Source organism: Sander vitreus, chromosome 7 (assembly GCF_031162955.1).
Source record: "Sander vitreus isolate 19-12246 chromosome 7, sanVit1, whole genome shotgun sequence".
Lineage (NCBI taxonomy): Eukaryota > Metazoa > Chordata > Actinopteri > Perciformes > Percidae > Sander > Sander vitreus.
The window spans coordinates 11,353,533-11,378,223 of NC_135861.1; the positions used below are offsets into that span (position 1 = coordinate 11,353,533).

Genomic DNA, 24,691 nt, shown 5'->3' on the forward strand with positions numbered 1-24,691 from the left:
CCTTTCAGTTGAGTGTGATCACATCAAAGTGAAACAGGGGGGATTACAGGTTTCTGTGCCTCTAGGGTTCCCAAGCAAGACCCCTCTCCCTCGCTCTCTCTCTCTCTCTCCCTTTCTCTCTCTAACTGTAACACTCTCTTTTTCGTTCCTGCCACTCTCCACTGGGGCCCCTATAATCCCTGTTGTGTCAGGAGGTCAGGGCATCATGTCATGGACGACCCCATCAGGACACATAGTACAGCTGGATATGGATAGCTATCTGAGCTTGAATCTAGACTAGACTTTGCCCTTTCCCTTTCTGTCTTTTTAATTTTTCCTTCTTTAATTTATTTCTTTGTTTGGTGCTGCGCTTTTCTTTCTTTTTTCACTTTCTCTCTTTTGTTTGATTTCTGGCCGTGCAGACACAGCATCCGTTAATTGACGACACCCAAACGCTACTTTACCGTGAAGCCCCAAATAACACCAAAATGTCTTTTTGTTCTGCCCCATTTAAACTCAACTCCTGACCCACTACTGTGGATGCTATTAATACACAAATTCACTTCACACGTGTACACACACACACACACACACACACACACACACACACACACACACACACACACACACACACACACACACACACACACACACACACACACACACAGATGAGATTAGCATGTGGTTACAGCTGGCAGCATAGGCTCCATAGTTGCAATAATGCTAATGATCCACTTAGCACTGGTATTTGTTTCATGTTAGGTCAGTGTGTAACACCCACAGACCCCTTAAATCACTCATAGAAAGAAAAAAGTTCTTGGCTGTCTCAGTTTTATTTCATGCTGCTCATTTTACAGGCCTGGAATATAGGCCAGGATATTTCTGCATCTGTTAAGCAAATGTTTGTAATGCAACACTTGTAATGTTGGCAGGTGTCACGCTATCCTAACGTCACACTGATTACACTGCTATTGTTGGCCTGCTGTAAATGCATGCCATTTGAATCCATTGTTCCTCCCTTGCGTTTGACTTCTGCCTGACTCTGCATCTGTCCTGCAGGATTCCTTATCGAGGTGGAGCAACAATGCAATATGTCCCTTTATAGACTTATCTCAGTTATCCAGCTAAATCGAAAAAAGATGTGAGATGAGAGGAGCGCATACGTATACAGCATGTCTAACTGAAGTAATCATTACTTAATAGGAGGGAAGCATGGAAGCATGTATCTAACAAAGCCAGTTTGGCCTTGAAAGAGGGGCATGACCAAAAGAACGCAGTGAATGGCAAAAAGTGCACTATGTTGCCTCCTGAATGGGTTCCTCTACAACGTCCTCATCCATAAGAAGCATATTCAAAGTCTTCAAAAGCCATGTTCAAACACCTATCCCAAAAGTCATTGCATGCTGGCATCTTGACTGTAATAAGCTAAGGGCGGAACATGGGATGACGAACCGCTGAACTCTCTGTAGCCCATCTTCAGCCTACTCGTCTTCCATCTAATGCCAGCCACACATCCCCTGGCCATGTCCTGCCGAAGGAGGCAGCCCCCAAAATTGAACGCAGTAACGATGTGCACTCCTACGCAAGAGAGAGTAAAGAACACAATATGGAGGCTGTTGAACTCCACAGCCACATACCAGAACACATCTTGAGATGTTGGAATGACCATTTCAAGCTAATATTTTGCTCAGAGATTCTCTTCCAACAATAACACTCTGCTTTCACAGCACTGTTAATAGGTGCAGTTTTTAAAGTCAATATGGTTTCATTAACTTCATTGAAGCATGACCTCCTACTTATTTTTTTTAAGGTTGACTTTGAAAAAGATGTATTGCTACATTAATATTAGTATGATATGCCCTCACAGTAGGAATACCTATTTCTAAATACCTGATGAACCTATTCTGGCCCTTTGTGTAAAAATAAAGCTTCTAGTCTGAAAGCACCAGAAGTAGAAGGGAGCAGAGTTTCCCGGCAGCTGCATTGTGCAGCTACACTCAGGTTAGTGTTACTGTAGCTGCTGAGCACATTATAATGTATATCCTCTGGAATATGTAAGCATGTTTATCTAATGAAATAGTGGAAGTGAAGTAGTGTTTTGCAGGACTGATGTAATCCAGCATGAGAATGTGCGTCTTACGTCTTAATGACATTGTACACTATACATTGTGAGCGTTAACACATGTGGTTAAGTTAATCATCTTACAAGACTAACAGTCAGAAAAACAGAAAAAAATATGCACTGAGTTTGGCTGTTATCTAGATTTATTTTTTTAAGAGATTATTTGATTTTCTCTATTCATTAAATTAACATTTAGTCAATTCTAGGTTGAGAAGTCTAGAGTAATTAGCATTTTGGGATTTGTTCTGTAGCTCTCTAGAAATAATAGAATAGATGCCCTTTATGGACCAGTTCAGGTATATAAAAAACAATCTACTCAAGAGAAACTTAATAACTTCATCATTCTGGAAATACTCACATAAATATTATTGGTTAAATAAGTACAGTAATTAGTGTGAGCATTCCTGCTCGTCTGATTACACAGTAAAACGTGTCGAAAAACAATCACAGCAGTGAGCTCTGAGCATAGGAAATCAATCCAACCCAATGTTATTTAACATTGAGAGTTAGGTATTCTGTATAGGTATTATTATACATTACTATTATTCATATGTAATTACACAGTTACAGACTGACACTCCCCCTCTTCATTGATATTACTAAACACACTGCAGAACACCATACAAAATATAGTTATTATTTTGACAATATAAAAATACAATACAATAATACAAAATATTGTTGATGTGGAATCACCTGTTCGACATTACTTTAGTCATAATATAGACCTGCTGTAGGAAACAATGTGAAGATGACTGGAAAATATAATAAGATAAATATCCTTTTTTATTTTCTGTTCTATATATTTTTTGGAATACCTTAATTGAATAATAAACAGACCATAAGACCACATATTTAGATAGGATTAGATAGACTTTATTGATCCTAAATTGGGGAATTTCATTGCAATAGCAGGAACATGTCAGTCATACAGCACACATGCAGAATATACAAGAAATAATAAATCGGATAGAATACAAGAACAAATATTCAAAAAATAAAGATTAAAAAATACAAAGGAAAGAATGTACAAACCTATATACAAGTTGGAAATAAAAATGTACAACTACTTAAATAGTATTTATAAAGATGTAAGTAAAACCTATATTTGTGCAAGTTGCACTTAGTGCAGTATTGTTATGTAAATGAGTCTTATCTAACACTCAGTGATGAAGTGTTAATAAGTTTTATTATCTGTGTAAGGAATGATTTCTTCGGTCAGTGTGACACCGAAGCTGTCGGAGCCTCTTGAAGAAGGTGCTCCGCTGTTGGACCAGTGTGGGATCCTATCCATGATAGATAACAGTGACCTCCTCTCCACCACAGCTTCAAATGTCTCCTGTTTGCAGCCAATAACGGAGCCAGCCTTCCTGATCAGTTTGTTCAGTCTGTTTGCGTCGCTGGCTCCGACGCTGCTTCCCCAGCAGACGACAGAGGAGAACAGAAAGCTGGCCACAACAGACTGATAAGAACAATCCACCAGAATGCAGGAAATTAAGTGTTTAATATGCTCAAAATTTCAATTTTGCTCAAAAGTGGAGGTCCCCCCCAATGTTGAAACAAAACCTACGCCCTTGACAGGGGGAGACCCCAACTTATGAGACACCAGCCTAATTGTGGTCCCACCGCAATCTAAAGATCATTTCGGTTCATTGACTTGCAATAAAAAACAAACAAAGATTAATTTAGACACTATTGGGAAACTGAGTCCTCATCTGCTGCAAAAGAACAAAAGCTTTAGCTGAGACAAAAGCCTTTGTCAGGATCACAGCACTCACTCTGCAGTCTGTAGAGACATCAGACTGGTTTATGACAGACAGGTCAGCAGGGGGCGGGCAGTGGGCTGAAAAAAATACTGCACAAGCACACACACACCAATAGCTTCAATTGTACACATGCCCATGTGCATTAAAGTGTTTAAAGCACTGAAGGCAAGTGTGCATTGTGTGAAGAAATGCACACAATCGTGGAGACAACACACACACATACACACACACACACACACACACATACACACACACACACACACACACACACACACACACACACACACTGCAGTGAACCCCCTAATGTGAGACCCATGACCTCTGTATGGGGACCCTACCCTGATGAGAATGGTTTGTGTGCGTGCGTGCGTGCGTGCGTGTGTGTGTGTGTTGTCTCCAGGGTTGCCAGGCACAGCACCGCACCTGCCATTGGAATGAAGTGGGCAAGTTGGGAAAAAATGGACACACACACACACACACACACACACACACACACACACACACACACACACACACACACACAAAATTTTAATTTGGTGACGCGTGATCATGTGAGTGTAAAGTTGGGCTACAGTACAACTATATAGGTAATTTTGTCTATCCACTGATGTTATACTCCACCCCATCCCAGTGTTAGAACATATTGATCATATCAGTGGACAGTGGATTGTGCTGCATGAGTTGAATGGATGCTTTGATACTTTTTGTCCCTCGTGAAAACTCTTCATCAAAGGAATACATTCTAGCTGACTGTATTGAAGCTAACCACAGCAAAGTTTCTCTGTAAAAACAGAAAACACAAACTTTTATAGCTACCTATCAAGTCTACAGGGGTAAGTGTTTGATATAATCAAAATCATTTGGCTAAAATATCACTTTAAGTCCAACCATATGTGAAATCCTAGAGGTAAAAAGTTCAGCTACACTTTAAGATCTTAAGCACTTATGGCTCAAACTCTGGTATTACATGTAAGAAGTGCTTGTCATACATTCATGTGTTTAGAGGCTGGCTGTCATGAATAGCTGACCTATACCTCAACTTTGATATGTGCAGAGGATGATGTAAACCCTCATATGTTATAAATGTGTGCCAATTACCCTCTTACTGTATTTACAGTAGCTTATATCAGCCACACCAGCATAATGTCATTCTCTTGTGTCTGAATATCTTTCTCTTTGTTTGTGTTTGCAGTGATCTTTATCCAAACTGTTGTTATGGAAACACATCAATATACAGTAGGCTATGTCAACGCTATTTGGAAGTCTTTTGAGGCAACTTGTGTCAGAGTAAGGTTCGAGTCGAGCCTCAAGTCAAGTCACAGCCCAATCTCAAGCCTAATTTTGTGCCTCTACACACTGTGCAAGCATAATGCCTGGTGAATCATAGCATGATGATGTAAATCTAAAAAATGCAAACTGATACTACACTACATAGTATACACTACATTCAGTCAAGTGTCCATCAAAAAGTACAGCCCAAATTCTAATTAAATTTCTAGAAAACTGGCCAAAAAAAACCCATGAGGGCGCAGAAGAAGAAGACACAACAAGAGATGCAAATATGTCTTTTATTTATTTTGAAACTTTTTTGTGCAAATCGCATTATGAGAAATTGGTTCTAAATTTCGTACACATAATTTGGGTCTTTGGTTGATAACACTCTAAATCGTCCAACAGTATCTCAAAGTGTGATCTAGAATGAGTGTTTTGGATTGATAATGAAAGATTACTCCACGTTTCTCTCACGAATATCTTTCAGTCCACAATCACACAGCGAATGGAGGCCTTTAAGACTGACCAGAGTCCAAGTCACAAGTCTGTATAGTGGAGTGAGTCTCTGCTGCTGTAGTTACTATTACTAGACGTTAATCAAAGTCACTGATCTCCCACTGATGGACTGTAAAGAAGAAAATGTTTTATGCAAATATACAGTAGCACACACACATTGAGAACAACACAGTGCATGTCCCTGCCCCTTTCCACTCCCCTCCACTCACCTCCCACCGTCCCCTTCCTCCCTCTCTCCCTCCCTCCCTCCCTTTCTCTCTCTCTTCCCTCTTGAATTAAGTCCATTATTCCTGCCTGCTCTCCCTCAGAGCACTGCTACTCCGCTGAGCTCCTGCGAAAACTGTGTGTGTGTGTGTGTGTGTGAACTCCTCGCGTGTGTGTGTTAAGAGTTTTATGTGTGTGCATAGGGGTTGTGTGTTTTTCTAAGTGGAGCTGGAGTGCAGCCGTTCATCAGTAGAGCTGACTGCAGACAGGGGAATACTCAGATCTCACTGCGCCGCTTTTTAACTCACACCGGCTGCTTTTTGGACTTTTTTTCCAAGACTCACTGGATTTTTCGCACCAAAGCGGGACTCTGCCATTGCTCTCTTTCTGCCCTCCAGACACCATTCCCGTCATGGACTGTTACTGAAGTTTTTTTCCCCCCATTGCTTTCTGAAAATCATTTTCTACCTGCCTCACTTATTATATATCCTCCAAATTTCTGGACTCTCAGATTTTAAGACTCACCGCCACTTTTCTGTGCATCCTCATTAAATTCAGACAAGCTCAAGCCTTAGCTTTGCAAACACATAACAAGAGCTGAGTGAGTGCGTGTAGGTGTGTATACAGCACTTTCTATGTGAGTATATAATCAAGCGGGTTTGTCTCATATGGGAATATTTGTTTTCTTTTTTATTGGAATGGAAAGACTTTGAGAGGCTAAATGGGAATAAGCTGTACAGTAACTATGGAAACGGTCAGTGCTATCAGAGGCATATTGGGCTCAGGTGGACGCTGATCCCGACTCGGAATGTTCTGAACTCTTCTGGAATTTGGTTCCCCTGGAAACGGATGGACAGGTGAGTTCATTTTGACTGTGGTCCAGTAAGGAGCATTTGGGCTCACTGCTTTCATCCCTGACATATTTTCATCATCATTTAAAGTTATAATTAAGATAATGATGTGGCACAAAAATAATTTTAGGGTTTTCTACAATACTATACTACACTTAAAATGACATACTGTATCTGTGTCAATGTGTACTCTAAAAGCATTTAATGACAAAATAACTTCAATACTGAACTGAGAGGAGATCATGATGAAATAGCTACTGTTCAGCATGCTGTTCTTGTGACCTAATCTTGTGCAGCAGTGCCTGATCCTGAGCCATTACAAACTAAAATATCTTTTTAAAAGTCACGCTGATGACACGTGGGCTTCTTCTTCAGAGAATCAGGTTAAAATCTGCTCTGTTTCATTTAGGAGAGCAGAGTGAGTTGTCTTCCTTCATAGAGCTGTTTGGAGCAGCTCCAGGCAGGAGACCAGAGGCAGCTCTGTAAGGTCCTCACTCACTGCTGCTTCTGGGTTTAACATGGCCAAATGGCCGGCTACCAGCTACCAGCAGGCTGCCCTCGCCTTAGCGGCTCCTTCATTGTCTCTTCTTTTTTCTTGAGCTTGTTACACCAGACGAGAGGTTTACAGTTTTTTTTGGGGGGGGTTTTCTCGATTGCTTAAGCACTATTTTTGAAAGCAGGGATCGGTTTTTCAAAACACTACACACAATTAGCACAGCCACACACCCAATTACCAGAACACCTCAGACCCTTTGCAAAATGAAACACTGCAAAAACTGTACACTAATTTATAAAAAACACATTTTGTTACCATATGAAACACACGTTTCATATGATTTAAGTCTGTTTGTTACACACTGCTGTTGCTAACCTAAAACACTTTTAGCAATTCTACTTCTCAGTGATTAGAGTACTGTAAATTAAGTACACAGAGAAAGTAGAAAATAATCAATAAGTTCACCAAACACTACACAAGACCAATGCTGCAAAAATATAATTTATTTCTCTCCATATACCCAAACCAGGGCCAATGTTTTGCTCCTTGAGTGTAAGGTTTTGACACTTGTGTAATTCTTTTGATTTCAGTGTGTAAGCAATTGGCAACTGTAAGCATTCCTGTGACCATAGTGAGGCAGTTCTCCAACAGCATTTTTTGTATATCTCTTCCTTGTTATGTATCAGGCTGTGCAGGCTGAACTGATAACATATTGAAAATATATCAATAATCATGAGTAACACCACTCAGGTTTGGCAGGGTGAACAACTTTTTAATTTTGGACACCAGCCACAGGTTTAGTTGACTCCACTTTGTTTCAATTCAAACTCTGACTAGTAAGTATAATTTAGCCAAACTGAACAAATACTAGCCATGGGTTCGCAGGCTGGGAAACTTTCCATTAATGATGCTGGGCCAGATGGCTCGATACCAGCAACCAGCAGAGCGCTGTAGCCTCCCCGGCTCCTTCATTCTCTCTGTGTCTTTCAGAACAAGTAAGCTCTCGAGCCCCGGATCGACTCGCTTTCTCTCTCTCACTTTGTTTTTTCCATTTAAATCCCATAAAGACTAGTAGTCACTTTTGGTGTGTGTGTGTGTGTGTGTGTGTGTGTGTGTGTGTGTGTGTGTGTGTGTGTGTGTGTAATTTACAGCTTTGTCCCAAGACCCTCCACTGAAAACAAGACTGTACATCTAAGCCACACTACACTTTTCGGAAATGTATTTGTGTAACTGTAATCACTGTAAAGACTTGCATCAACCTAACTTTCACCTTCACTCTTAGCTCTGACTTTCAACATGAATAACATTTATGGATCACTTATATCACAGTTACAACACAGAACAGTATTATCCTGTACTTTTAAGTTTGCAAGTGGTCTGTCTTTATCAACCTTTCTTTTACTAGTTTCAAGAGAAATGAGGCACTGCTCAGCTCTCCATTCCGCAAAAGCAAAATGATCTCATTGCTCAAACCAATAACGTCACAGCTGTAGTCATTGTAAAAGTCCTCGCAACCCTGCATCACCTGCTCTTCCTCTCTTGCTTCTCTCTGCACATTTAAGGCTTTCGGCTTTTCATGTTTTTTTTTTTCTTTTCTGGGAATAAAGCAATCAGACCTGCAAGCCAAGCAGATTTGTATCTGAGCAGAATCAAAACACAACAATGCTTTAAATGGTACAACTGCAGAGGTGGGAAAGAGTTTGGAGGTCCAACTTTTACATTCCTGCTGCACTTGTACTTCGCTTGATGGTGTTTTAAGTCCCCACCGTCGACTTCAAGGCAGCGCTGCGACCCGACTTCAAGGCACCTAACCCTAACCATAACCCTAACCCTTGCCTAACCCTAGTGCCTTCCATGCAGCGCTGCCTGGAAGACGACGTTGGGGGCTTAAAACACCAAACACCTTGTACTTCTCTACAGTATTTGTGAAGACTCACATTCAGTCCCTTAATGCTTTCCCCAACCTTAACCATCACAATTACATGCTGAACACCAACCCTTTCTTTAATTATTTCCAAAGTTAAATCATGTCCCCAGATGGGAGTCTTGACAATGTGATGAATACATAGAATGAATGCACACACCATTACTTCTCTGCATTCTGATATGCTGTATATAAGCAGTTTTTAATGATACACATATCAGACTTATGGCAAATGGATGAACTTGATTCAAATAGCAGTAAAACGCCAGAATAGTAAAAACGTCAGTTAGTAAAACATGTGCATGCAATTCCAATGCATTTCAGATGTGTTTTATTAGCACTGAAATGACTCGCTTCGATAAAATTCTCTTTGTTATATGGAGACTGGTACAAAAAAACAAACACTTTTCACCATTTACTGTACAGGAAATGTTATCGCTTTCAGTGTAGTAGTTCAATGAACCCACCCCGACCAGCTCCCCTCTGACTCACCCATTGACTGACTCACCTTGCATCCATCCTGCCTCTTCAATTCTCTCCCCTCGGCTCCTCTTCATCACTTTCCCTTCCTCTGTTCTCCTTTTCTCCCATCGTACCTCAACTCACTTCTGTTTTAAAAGCTCCGTTATTAGCATGTCAAACACTACATTTCATCTTTTCACATGGATTGTTCTTTGTAAATGTTTTTTTCTCTTTGTTTTACACACATACTGTGTCAGGTGAACTAGATGTGAATTTTGTGTCCTTGTATTCCAAATCCTCTATAATATGCTTAATCTTCAACCTTCTCTACCCCCTATCAGACAGTGTAAAAGCCACCAGTAACCTGCTGTTTTAGTCATTTTGCTGTGAAAAGCTGAGAGCCCTCCCTCCTTCCTCACCCTCTCCACCTCATTCTTCCTCTTCTACACTCGATCCATTCCTCCTTCCTTTCATTTCTACGTCGCAGGGAGGCTTAGACATGTTGGTCACAGGCCAGGGAAACTCTTTTCTCCCTGCAGGCGAAACAATTGGCTCCTTTCTCTTCATCACCTCTCGCCTCCCTCATTTTCTCCTCCATCCCTCCCTCCTTCCAGCCATCGTATTCTTTTTTTCCATGGGACAGGGCTAAAGTGGTGCAAAGTTTGTATATGGTCTGTCCCTTGTCCTTACTGCCTTAACCTCTTGCTTTCCCCTTCTCTTACTGTCCCTCTATCATCTCTCTTTCCCTGCTTTACATTTCTCTCTCTCCTCTTCCTTCCCCTACAGAATGTCCTTTTCAGATTCCTAATAATCCTCCTTTCCTTACTGCTCCATCCACAGTTTGTCATCCAAGTTTTTCCCCATCTCACACTTTTCTGTCTCCATCTCTGTCTCTTCCTTTCCACCTTTTTCTCCCCTCTGCCTCGTTATTTCTTTGCCTTCTCCTCTTCTCCTTTTGTGTTTGTTTTCCTGCTGTCTCCCATCGCAACCTTTATACCTACTCCCTCTTTTTCTCTCTCTCACTATCTCTTTTTACCTTCTTTGCTTCCTTTGCTCCCTAGTGCCCTTCATAGTGCACCCTTTCTATCATACTTTCTTCCTAATAGCTTTACTCTTTATGGTTTTCTCATCCCCATCTTTTCTTTCCTTGTCTACTTTTGCATCTCCCTCTGTCAGTTCCTCTCGATTAGACCCTAAGTGTCTCTTACTCTCTCCAGCTCCTCTTCTCTAACCTGTGGTAGTGGAGGGCTACAGGTTAAACTGCTGATATCTATTTATTCATTATTGTACTGTAGGGTTGCACTCTAACCTCACTCGGAAAAGCCTGTCTCACCCTGGAGGCTGGCTGCTTTGTCTGCGTGTGTCTATTTAGCCCCCCCCCACCCCTCTAAAGAATCTGTCTCTGTCTTTCTCTTTATTTTTAATCCACTCCCTCTTGGCTTGCTGCTGCTCCATGTCTATTGAAGCTGAACTGAATGCAAGTGTCAGCGGCCCCAATGTTTTTTGTTTTTTTATTAAGATGCATTATGGAGCATGCAAGGAGTTTGTGTATTTGTGAGTGTGTGTTTGCAGATTTAAGTGCTAAGAAGAAGAAGTTTATAAATGAGTATAAATGCTCCTGCACGTGTATATACACGTGTGTGTGTATGTGTATGTGTGTGTGTGTGTGTGTGTGTGTGTGTGTGTGTGTGTGCGTGTGTGTGTGCGCGCGCGTGCGTGTGTTTGTGCACGCTCTGGGATGGGACGAGGATGTGCGAGGAACAATAATGCTCTCTTCAACTCATGATGGCAGATTTGGAAGACACACACACATGCTGAGGGGAGACTCAGAGGAACAATGGGACCGGCCGTTCCTTTTATAGCAGCCTGCAGGAGTGTAAGGGCTTCATCGCTGCCCCTGTCACTCCCAGGGACTGTGATGTGAATTGTATATGTGTTTCTGTTTGTGTGTCACGGAGCTGCAGCTGAGGAGGGCGCTGACGTCCTTCTCTTTGAAATACTGCAGCGTCTTTGTAGCTCAGCGTAGAACCTTCAGCACACACACAAACAGTTTCACCGTCTTTCATTCTGCCACACGCACACACACACACACACACACACACACACACACACACAAATTAGATGTTTTCTGCTTCACACCTGAATTTAGCAGATCAAAACTATAAAAGTATTCCAGACGATTCACACATCATTGTGCACTTGTGGACTGCGAGTTTGGCAGAAGATAGCAGGTTGTGTGCGGTTCAAAGCTTGTATGTGCTCTTTTGTCCATTCATGTGTGTGTGTCTGTGTGTGTGTGTGTTTACATACTGCAAGATATGTGGGAGTTTATGTTCCTGCTCAGCTCTGTCCTGTTGTGTTGTGGCCTGAGAGCCCGTGAGCTTATGAGAGTTCTCCTGTCTCCACGCCTCAATAGCTCCATTATTCATCAAACTCTGTGCCAACAGCCTGGACGGGTCTGTCTGTCTGTGTGTGTGTGTGTGTGTGTGTGTGTGTGTGTGTGTGTGTGTGTGTGTGTGTGTGTGTGTGTGTGTGTGTGTGTGTGTGTAGTTTGTGTGTATATTCTCATCTTTCCGTATGCACATGTGTGCTTAAAAGTGACCACCGCAGCTTTCAGCAATATAGTTGTGCCAGAAATTTAGAAATTAATGTAAGGATGTTCCATCTTAAAAACAAATTAGGTGAATTTGGGGGGTTTATTTGAAAATTCAGCATGCTTTACAGATGGTTGAGATGATGATAGTGAGTCAGGCTCAAAACCTCACTTCACCCAGTCATCCTCACTGACAGCAGCACTGGAGGAGTCCATCAAACTTCAATTCTGGTTAAGTCAAGAAATCCTCCATTAATATAGATGAACCACCACTACACATACACCAAATATATATTTTTATTGTGATAAACAAAGCAAATCTGTGGCATCTTAAGGACCCACATTGTAGTTATTCTCGCAAGACAGGTGTTACCTTACATTGCAGTCTTCTAGAGGCCCACCACATCGCCAGCTGAGTTGGGATAAAAGCAGCTGGGTGTTGGCACACTCGCCTGTGTTCTATCACTAGAAGCTGAAATGCTCCTTGGGTCTAGGCCATATATGGCTGCATGATTTGGATAAGTTTGAGGGGTTGGGCCGATTTTGTCCACATGGGCTTCCTTAAGTATTTTAAAGCTTCTTATTGAATAGAAACTGCCACAAAAAGTAAGATAAAATATATGACTCCAGTCTGAAGAACAGAGATAAAGGTAACTGCATGGAGAGGGAAAAGAAGCAAAGATTGAAAGTGAAGAGGGAGAAAAGCAGACTGTCTGCCTGTTACTGACTGAGTGCCAACTGTGAGGTGTAATATAATAAAGGAGACTGTTCCTACTGAAAGGCTTTATTGTTACGGCCGACCACAGGGTCCAAAGTACTGAAAGAGAGGTGTGTGTGAGTGTGTGTCTGTCCCGTGCACACTTTTTACCACACAATATTCATATACATGTAGGCTTACAAACCGGTGACCTCATGCCTGTTCCTGCTGTGGTAGAGTTGTGGTTTACAACAACACACTCACAACTGAGGCACAAAGTTATTGGGGATTTTTCCGAAAACAAAAGCAAATCTGCCACTATATATTTGACTCCAGCTCTCAAATGACTTTATAATTCTTTTTTCTATACTCCCTGACCATGCTCAATTGACAGCAAGTCCCCGTGCACTCCGAAAAACCGAGATGAGATTAAAGAAGCCTTGTGTAAACAAGATTATAAAAAACAACATTTTAAAGCTTTGTATAACTTTTAATGTCATGTATCCACTACAGTATAATTCAATGTTGATTGCAAATCTAATTACAAAAGCAAACAGTTTTTTTGCTTTCTCTTTCTTGACTCACTCACAAGTAACTTTCTGTTGAGCACCAATGCTCTCACCCATTGATACATCCATCCATGTCACTGCCGGCTCATTAGTCCTGAGCATTGAAGAGATCTCATCTGGTGACACCGTCTGCCAGTGTGGAGGCAGCGAGAGAGAAGGGGGGGGGGGCTTGGCTTGGCAGTGGACATGGCATATCTGTATCACACTCATACACAGTCTTCATCATCATGGTCAGTGTGTGTGTGTGTGTGTGTGTGTGTGTGTGTGTTTTGGATACTGTCCCTGTGAAGAGATTATAGTGTTGTTGCCATAATGGAGGCTGGCATTAACACATCCTGGCAGGGGCATCAATTCGACTCTGACTAAATATACCTCAGACGCCAGTGTGTGTGTGTGTGTGTGTGTGTGTGTGTGTGTGTGTGTGTGTGTGTGTGTGTGTGTGTGTGTGTGTGTGTGTGTGTGTGTGTGTGTGTGTGTGTGTGTGTGTGTGCTTGTGCAGGGGCATCCCTGGCACAACGTACTGTGTGTTAGTAGTGTCCATTTCTAAATCCTCTCCCTTTCTGTCTCTATTCTTAGGTCTCCATGTGTGACGTTTTTGTCCCATCTTGGATGTGAGAGGTGAACTTGGTTGACCTTCATGAGAGTAGCTGTGAATCTGCCAACAGAGACTCTTCAGAACCAAGCAGGGCGTTATACAGATTACACCCTATATGAAGAATTGGAAAGGAAGCCTGTAAGAGAGTGAGGTTCTGCCAAAGCAAACAGCAAGAGGGAGAATCTGTTTTGGGGTTGCAAAGCTGAGGTGATTCTGAATCCTTGGCAAACAGGTCCAAGCTCAAACCAGTCCAAAGGCGGGTGGACTGCATCTAATATACAGACAAAAATTGGGCATTCACGCTAAGTGGAATCTAGGCCGAAATCCAGCTGAAAACCACAATAAATTCACTTAACAGTTTGAGTTTGTTCTAAGCGTGCCAAGATGATGACCATGATGATGATGATGGTGGCCATGATGGTCACCTGTAGCTCTCTGTTCCTGCTGGGACTGGCCGCCTCCGCACATGCTTCCTCCGGCACCATGACGCGTACTTCCTCCACATCTTCATCCTCCTCCTCCTCCTCCTCTTCTTCTTCTTCCTCCTCCTCCTCCTCTTCTTCCTCCTCACCACGCATGAAGCTCTCATACAAAGGTAAGAACCAAAGCTGTGTTAAGAATGCAAATTTGGTTTGTGTGCGGTGGAGTCTTTGCCTCTATCACTGCACATAATATATACTTTGTACACACACATACACACACACACACACACACACACACACACACACACACACACACACACACAATTTCTGTTTCATGTGAGATTCTGCCATATCCTTTTCAAAGTAAACAGTACTGAACAGCAGCCAGCTGTAATTTGTGGTTGCTGTGATTTGCACACACGCACGCACGCACGCATGCACACACACACACACACACACACACACACACACACACACACACACACACACAGACACACACCATATCAAGCATTGTAAGTTAGAAGAAGACCGCTCAATGCCCAACAAAACCACATAAACCAGGGACGTGTTCCATCATTGAAAGCAATTACAGCCTGAACTAACTCACCAAGGACCTGAGGTTTGCTGAAGGCCGTCTGCCCAGCTGAGATATGTCCTCCCTTTAATTTAGGCTGAAGGTAGTAACATGTAACACACAGGATGGAAAGACAGCAGAATATTCTAGTTTTAGTTGACACATGAAGGACTAAAATAGATCCTAATGACCTTGTGTTTCACTGAAATGACTTTTGATTTCATTTAGCCTGCAAGTAAGCCAGACATAGCCATCAGCAGTCTGTTTATTAATCTAGATTTCAGTGTCTGGCTGATTAACAGGTTTGCTGTAATGCCTTTTGTAATAGGATATGTAATAAGCAGGAAATAACTCTTTAATGTGGTAATTCAAGTCCCAAAGGGACTCTTTTTAACTACCCTAGCAGTGCAGCTAAAGGGATGACAATGTAAATTGGTCAATTGTCTGTCTGTCTGGGTTGTTAACATAATTACATGCAGATTTTGGCATTTAATATATATATATATATATATTGTCTGTTACTGAATGTTATAGCCTGTTAATATAATAATAAGAATTATTTTAACATGTATTAGAGAACAGGTGTCATCAACAGGTGTCATTTTCAGTATGTGTCTTCTTTGGGCCCAGTGTTATTATCATCACAGCATTGTGGAACAGATTAATAACAAATTTGCTGAAAATGGCACGTTAAAATAAAACGAGCAGTAGACCTACAGTTCCCTGATGTCATGCAGGCGGCTGTTGGGTGGCGTCAGAGTCTTAATAAAAGTCATAAATTCTCATTACAACAATGGCAGACTAATAAAGCCATTTTAAAGTCTAAGTAGGGAGGGCCTTGGTCTTGTTTTGTTTTTTTTAGCTCCGGGTTTAAGTGCAGGCAAGCAGGGGAGGATGCAGTCCCCTTATTTCTTCAGCTTCTCTGGCCAAGATCACAGTTTTTTCCACTGGTTTGGGGTAACTATTATAGCTTAAATTTACAAATACAAGCTGAATTTTCCTGGGCACTGTTCCCCTAGAATTTGTTCTTGCCAGTTTGGAAACAGCATGGCCACTCAATATTTCCATTAAAACCAATACTGTCAGAGGAGTTTGTCCTGCTTGTTCACATCTCACTGGGCTTAGGACACATCCCAGAAATGTTATTGAAATAAAATAAATAATAAAAGTAAGTCTTCTTTATCAACCAGATGACTTGTTGCAGCCCTTTGGCCAACTAACCGATTCGGATCTTAAGACTCTGATGACTTGAGGTTGTTTAAACTTTGAAGACAACTTTATTCAAGACACGAATGGCCATGGAAAATGTATTTATTTCTATTTTGCCTAACTGTTGACAGCACAATGTGAGTTAGCTTGTGAGAGTTTGCACGTGACATACAACAAGATTCACAATGAAAGGTCAAACAGCCCGATCATTACATATTATATCATAAATTATATCATATATTATTATTTATATTATCATTATATCATAAATTGTACAACCCTGTCTGGACTCATCAACGGGGGGTTTCTGGTCTATTCCTGTACATATGGAAGAAGCAGAGGACCATTAACAGTACACATTAACTGGAAGGGGTTGTTTGTAAAGTATGGGATGCCATCAGTATATCACATGTAACAGAAGACAGCTTAGGGGGTGCTGCCCTCTATAATCCTGTAATAATATCTATATTATTATATCTATCTGATATATCTATCATAATATCTGTGCAATTTCAGAGTTGCAGCAGTTTCATGGAGTGCGGCGGTTCGAGCTGGAGCGTTCATGCTGCTTTAGTGCTCTGCTATTGGATGAAGAAAGAGGCCGCCTCTTCGTTGGGGCCAAGAACTTCCTGCTGTCGCTATCATTAGACAACATCGCCAAGCAGGAACACAAGGTTGGTCAGAACCAAAATCTGTAAAACAAAACAAACAAACAAACAAAAACACAAAAAGTCAGGAACTATTTTTGTTGGACAGACAACATGTAAAAATCTTAATTCTAGGGCTGTCAAACAATACATGATTACATACATGGCATTGACTGCCATTCATTTTGGCGTCACTTTGACAGCGAATAACTTTACATCTGAAGCGTTAAAAGACTCTATTTGTCCAATGTTTATTTCTAAAGAAACACGACAATGTATAAAAGGCTGCATTACCTTGTATCTCACGTTATGGCTCTGTAGTATACGTTTTTGTAAAAATAGGCTAACGATTGTGTCATAACCACGCGACTTACTGTCGCATAGTAGACAAATTACTGTATAGTCAGGAGAAGCTCGCAGGCAGTTTTGACTTACAATAGCTGTTTAAGTTTAATTACTAATGTTAACTAGCATTTTAGTTAGCAATAATTAGCCTGTGCCTATTTATATCCTTACATATACCTACGCTCTCCATCTCTACAAGATTCAGAATGATTCAGATTTCTTTTGGCACAGCTACCAGAAGACTTACAACTTTCAGACAGGATGCTCACGTCACATCTACGTCGTCAAGCTCAGTTTGTGGCTGCGCAGTAACGCTCAGCCATCACTGGAACAGTGCTTCTAATAGACTTCACTGGTCTCCGTGGAAGTCTACGGCGTCACCTTGTCCATTAATGTTACTGTCTATGGGTATCTTGACAACAAGTAAAGGTACCTAAAAGGGTCAAAATAGTAGCAGCCAAAGATTCTAGAGCGTAGCAATTCTTTGTAGAATATGTTATTTGGTAACAGCACACGTTAATCGCAGTGCATGCGATTAACGTGATGAACATAATTATAACGCGTTATGCTCTGTCTTTAATCTCATCGCGATTAACGCGTTAATGCTGACAGCCCTACTTAATTAATTAATGTTTTACTGCCACACAGCAGAATAACAGCATAAGAGATGGGGTATGGAATGTTTGTTGATTACTAATGAATAAGTCATTACTTTGCTGAGGTTTCAACACTTTCTACACATTGTTTTAATGAACTGTAATGTGTTTGAAATTCTCATGAGCGCAGGATGTTTTGTCTCTAAAACAAAGCAGTAATTACTGTATTTTTCATGTCTACATTCCTGTAAACCTAATCAAGAGATGTATTTACCTGAACTGTGATCTAATTAGAGACTTTATGTGTCTCTTATCATAAATTGATGTTATTACTTTAGTTGACAAACTAGATAGAGGAGATTAAAGTGGCACGGGGTGGATCATTTAATACTGTTGTCATGCCACATGCACTTTATGAGTTTGTTTTCATGTGGATCTAAAGGCATGGAAGAAAGAGAAATATTCAAAACTGTGGACACATTTTACCAAGATGCTCCTTTGAAAATGACAGAATTGTATTCTTGCCCATATGAGACCACTCAAGTGAGCAAAAATCAAAGATGTGGTCAGAGATGAAGAGAGAGCATTTATCCCAAAAGAACATTGTGATCAATATCTAAATGAGAATCTTTTGATTGAAACATTTGCCTTTGGAGTATGTAATAGTCATAGCCAAGGGATGCTTGCACAGAGTTGAATATGCACAATGGAGCAGACAATACATTTATACATGTATGTAAACACTGGTAAAAACACTAAATGCACTTAAATGCACAGAGACCCACAAATAAAACATAGATATACACACAAAATGCAGCCCACTATAAACATCTGTTCACAGCTGTTTGGAGTAAATGACATGCTTGGTGCCTTAGATGTGAAGCCTCTGTTGGTTTCAGGTATATGGGCAAGCTTGATTTATGACCTGGGTGTGCAGATTCACCATTGCTGAAGTGGTTTATCAATGTGGTGGGGGGATGAGGAGGTGAGGAAAGAGGAGAAAGTAGCCGATGTGAAGGGATGCAAGAGCAATGAAGAGAATACAGAAAGTGAAGTTGGACAAAAGTATGGAGAGGCTGAAGGGAAGTGAGATGAAAACCTTCACTCATCCAAACTTCTAGGGGTCTCATTTGAGCTGAAGGGTATTATTAATTTAGAACAACAAACACTTTTTAATGTTTATAAATGCACATCAAGCATACTTTAAATTAGTAAATTAATCTAGATAACGAATTCAGATTTTAGCGACAGGATCATCTGACCTTTGCCTGCTGTGTTTCAGATCTATTGGCCCGCTCCCGTCGACTGGAGGGAGGAGTGTAACTGGGCTGGCAAGGATATCACTGTAAGTCACTTCACACCACTTCACCTTCAATCAAACCTCAACTGTGCATTACATATTCTCTCATAGGAAATGTAAAGACCACACTTATTATTAACCAAAGTGAAAAGAGTTATCTACACTTTTCACTCCTCATCAGCCCCAGACATCATACTGTACATTACACACATATTTAAACAAGAGGGTGGAGGAGCCAGGGGCGTAGCACAAAATTCTTGGCCCTGTAGAAAGGCATTTTCTATGGGCCCCTCCCCGCATCCACAGCTATTCATTCTAGCATCTTTGTGGGCCCTCCTCACATGAGGGCCCTGGGTACAGAGTCCCCTTTTTCCTCCCAGTCCAACACCCCTGGGAGGAGCTCCTCGTGGAGGACTGTCCACTCCTACCCAGTGCAACACAATGCTACCTTTTAATCCACTGGAGTCATGGGAGTCATCACAAGACACAAACACCGCATCTAAACAGATAACATGTAATAATAGGTGCAACACTCCTACTTTTGGACCTGCCCTGTGGTAAGATCACTTCCTCAAAATCTTTTTGTTTTCAACCTTATCTGACTGGCTTAGCATCAAACTCAGCATATCTCCAAGCCATTTGTTTGTACACGTCATGTACTGTAAATGAGAAACTTCAATTTGGTTAAAGAATTAGATAAACCCAGTTAGCACAGCTAAAAACTGGGTTAAAAGTAGATTCCTGAGAGACCTGATTTCTTGGCTATGCACAGTATAGACATTACAAAGTTTAACTCAGAGTTTTTACAACAGAGCATGTGCATCACAGATACTTCACGGGGGTATGTGTTACAGGCCTCAAGCATGAGTAACCTGTTAACAGATAAATATGCCCTGTTTTGAAAGGAAAAGAAGAGACGGGATAATTTAGTTGTGCTTGTTCAGCAGGCTGTCCTCTGTCTGAGGGACAGAAGCCTCGGCCATTGTTACAACTAACGCTCACCTAACGATACTCCCCCTTGTGGCCTAAGTGTATAATTACACTTGTAAAAGTATAAACTGAGAATACATTAAAACCTCGTCTCTTTCACAGAAAAATACATATAATAAGATTTCAAACATAACAATTGTGATCATACATTTGTGGGAGTCACATATGTATTGCTGGATGCAAGGGGATATAAGGATTGATTGGAAGCGTTGATTTATGAGGACTATGGTTAACTGCTCCTGAGATCTCTGCAGGGTAAATCCAGAAAGCTAGCTAGACTATCTGTGCAATCTGAGTTTTCTGTTGCACGACTAAAACAACCTTTGAATGTACACATGTTCCACCCAAACAAGTTCTTCCCGAGGCTATTTTGCAGAGGCGCGTTACTCTGTGCGGTGCTTAGCGCCAACCATGATGATTGTGATTGGTTTAAAGAAATGCCAATAAACCAGAGCACTCCCATCCCAGAATGCTGTGTGGACTCGCCAGACCCTTAAAGCACAGTAATTGAGCCATGGTTCCAAAATAAGGTCTGAGGTACAGGTGAAATCTATTTATTGACTCACAGCATGTAAACACGTGTTAGGTTCCATTACAGTAGGTTGCAGGGTATGTTATGATTGATTAAAACTGTTCTTTTCAGGACTAACAGACTAACAACATTAAAGGAATGATACGAAATATGTCGCAAGATCATACTTTTTAAATTATAAAATCCTAAATAAAAAGCTGCATGGTTTCCTGTGTGCTTGCAAATGCAGTGAGTGTGCAGCGAGGGACCTCATTGACAGCATATACTGTAGTACATGGTTCCTACATGTTGCCAGGATTGAACTCATGACCTTTTGTAATACTCTAAGGACTGTTTCCTAAAACATAGGCCACCCTGCTCCGTCCCACTTTTTCTTAGCTGCCAAAAAAAGTTTAAAAATCAAGATTTTCTATTTTGATCTACACAAGAGGAACATTTAGTTTCCGAGAATATGTCGAGTAAATACTGAATGTGATGATTATGTGTCTAAATGTGATGTATGTGGATGGAGTCTGGGCAGAGCAAGCTCGGCTTCACTGACCGACAAGTAGAGGCCACCAAGAGCCTATAGACCACCCAGGATTACATCACACACAATTAGCTAACTCATATATATGTGTGTGTGCATCGGTGTGTACATGTGTGTAAAACAGTACCTTCCCATCAATGCGAACTGACACAAATCTGCCTATGTACTGTACTGTATTCATATAGCAGTGTGTGTATACATTTGTTCATGTATGTTTAAGTATCCAATGTGTGTGTGTGTGTGTGTCTTTCTTTGTGTGTGTGTGTGTGTGTGTGTGTGTGTGTGTGTGTGTGTGTGTGTGTGTGTGTAAAACAAACCCTTCATCAGTGTGATTACACAGCTGTAGCAGACAGACAACGAGCTCCATTCATTCAAAACCCCAGGCTCCAGTTTCACCTGACCAGGAGTCTGTCTGTGTGTGTGTGTGTGTGTGTGTGTGTGTGTGTGTGTGTGTGTGTGTGTGTGTGTGTGTGTGTGTGTGTGTGTGTGTGTGTGTGTGCACGCGCAGGTTTCTGTGTATGTGACCTGTGTGTGTATTTAAAAAAAAGAAAGTAACAGTGGAGACAGGGAGTAGTGGAGAGAATTAGTAAAATTGCTCCAGAGGAATTAGGGAAGGGGAGACGGAGTATGAAAGAGATAAGAAAATAAAATAAAGATTTGGGGGAATTTTGAAGACAAATGTTGCATTAAAAGGAGTTTTCCCCTGGTTAGATGTTATTCCTGCCTTTCTTCCTTTGGATTGTTATTTTTATCCTTTGTTAAACACTCACTCCCCTCCTATTCCTTTTAACCCATAGTATCTTTGTGAACACTCACCCACACACTGAGAACTGAGCTGACCTTACACCGTTGACCCTAATTACAGAGAAGTGTGTTTCTCTGTAGGAAGAGGCCAATATCTCTTTCCCCCAATGGATATCTTCTCTCTCCTACTTCTCTCTCTTATTATCTGAGCCCTGCTCTTTTCCCTTGCTCTCTTTGTATCTCTATTAGTTGTTCTCTGGGAACCAAAGGTTTCTCATGTTTTTTACGATCCCATCGTCTTGCGTACTCATTCGTGGAAATCTTTTCTCTTTCTTCTCATGCAGTTACCCTCGTATTAACCTTTTTACTGGTTGTATCTGTCTTTTTACACCTTTTACACTGTAATGTATGCTGCTTATTAGCACATGCGCTGCACATGTACACACATTATAGCATACTGTACATACGTACACAAGACGTATTGGGGGATGCTTAATTGTAAGCTGTTAATTAGCTTAAACATATCTTTTTACACTGCAGTGACTTTATATTACATTATTGCTCTTTATTAGAAGTTTCTTCATGACACAGGGATGGTGCCTTGGAAAACGCCACAGGGATTCTGGCAGGGTTTGCTTCTAGTTTGGCCAGGTACCCCACCGAACACAGTCTTTAGGGTTCTCCGGTGGGAAGCCAGTGAGGGATCTGATCCTCATCACTGGAGTAGAAATGTGGACGGTGATTTAGAGGTCTGGAACCGGGGCAACCATACAGTATGGTGGGGGATAGCGTGAACATTTGTGTGCCCTATGTCTTCCCTATCATCTCAGAACACTTTTGTGTTACCAATTTACTCACTATATGTGCTGCCAATTGTTTTAGACTGTAATGGAAATCATTTACTGTTTTGAAAGCCCATGTCATACACATTTGAGCATAAAAGACCAAGGCTTAGCTAATTGCTTGGTAACCTCACGGTGACGACAAGAAGTGCGTCTGACCAAGAAATAATCCAGCCCTTTACCCTGCATAAAACCACAGCTTGTCAGTAGACAAATCCAGGCTGTAAGAGTGGTATCAATCTTCTCATCTCACTCTCAGCAAGAGAGCAAATAAGCATATTTCCCAAAATGTGAAACTTTTCCTTTAAAAGCAGGAAAGGTTTGCTGGATTGTCTGACATACAGTACAGTATATTGCATTATTTTGTATTACATACATTCAAATAAATGAACTGCAATGCTAGTTACCTCAAAAATGAGTTATCCAGCAGAGTATACACACTCACAGTAGCTCAATAAATACACACTAGGCTTGTGATGGGCTTAAGAAGTATCCCACATAAAGACAAGTAATAGTCCCTTCATCACTCACACACACCCATAGACCACAGGAAAGCCACCTAACATGCACACATACACACTAACACAAACACAGACACATGCACATAAACACAGTCAGACAGTAGCAGTAAACAGTTGACAGTTCACCCAGACACTCAGTCTGACTCAGCACTCTGACTGTAGAGCTGGAGCCATATTTAAACCTATTTATGCTGTCATGTTAACACCAGTTAAAAGAAGATTACCAGTTAAAATCCATTGACCGACTGGGACATTGTGGAAAAAGAGGTTGAGTGAGGTTGACTGAGAATGTCCTCACCACGAAAACACCAGCATTGGTCATTTGTTTGAATGGCTTAAATTAACTAATGTTTACGTTTTCTTGACATGCAAATAGTCTTTTCTTGACCACAGAAGGCCCTGCATATAATGAACCTGTCAGCATTGTTCATTTGTTCAAGCATTTGAAAAGTGTAAAAAGCAAAGTGGACGATAAACGCCTCAGAAAACACGTCAGAAATGTAGTCTACCATCCATTTTACAAAAATTGTGCCTCAGCAGGCAACAATTGTAGCCTTCGGAGTCATAAATTGTCGCTTGCCAAGGCAACGATTGTTGTGTACTGAGGCCTTGCTGAGGTAAAATTGCAGAGGCTACAGTTGTCTCCTGCTGAGGCTGTTTAAAACTGATAACTTTTTGTTGCCTATCTTGAAAACAGGACTAAAGCTCTGTAGTCATGCTAGCGGCTCTGTGATGCTGTATTTAGGCACAGCGGTGCTTAAATGCTAATGTCAGCATGCTAATGCCAGCATGTTCATATGCTCACGGTGACAATTCTAACACACTCATGTTTAGCAGGTATAATGTTTACCATGTCCACCATCTTAGTTTATTATCTTAGCATGCTAACATTTGCTATTTGGCACTTAACACGAAATACAGCTGAGGCTGATGGGAATATACTGTATATCAGGTTTGCAGGTAATTCAGTGATTTAGGGTTAGAGTTAGTAGTATTTGACAAATAAATAAATGTGTGCAGGCTGATAGCACTAAATGAAATGTTGAGGGATCGCCAAACAATTCATTCTGAATAGGACGTGAATGTTCTTACCAAATTCTATGGTAATCTATCCAATAGTTTTTGAGACATTTCCCTCAAAACCAAAATGTTAATCTAATGGTTGCACAGAAAATTGAGGGGATCACAAAAGAGTTTTCCACTGGGGATCACGGCTGTCCATAGAAAATGTCATGGCAATCCATCCAATAGTTGCTGAGATATCAACCAACCAACATTGCCATCTATAGATTTAAGCCTCTAGTATTGAGTCGGATCTGCAAATACTCACATTGGTCGTTTTGGGAGGCACTAACAAAATACCTATATTTAGTCATCTAAGTATTAGGACCTTT

General features: G+C 41.1%; 1 protein-coding gene across 2 annotated transcripts in view; it reads left to right on the plus strand.

Annotated features, from left to right (window-relative positions):
• sema3b (sema domain, immunoglobulin domain (Ig), short basic domain, secreted, (semaphorin) 3B) overlaps positions 1–24,691 on the plus strand; it is an 88,596-nt gene that overhangs the window by 42,048 nt on the left and 21,857 nt on the right. Inside the window, exons 1-4 of one of the 2 annotated variants that reach the window (XM_078254572.1) lie at positions 6,003–6,716; positions 14,028–14,641; positions 16,768–16,925; positions 19,122–19,184. In XM_078254572.1, coding sequence (XP_078110698.1) covers positions 14,431–14,641; positions 16,768–16,925; positions 19,122–19,184 — 432 coding nt within the window. In that variant the 5' untranslated portion in view covers positions 6,003–6,716; positions 14,028–14,430. Of the gene's footprint in view, positions 1–6,002; positions 6,717–14,027; positions 14,642–16,767; positions 16,926–19,121; positions 19,185–24,691 lie in introns of those variants that run through there. The other variant, XM_078254571.1, reaches the window with a different exon arrangement.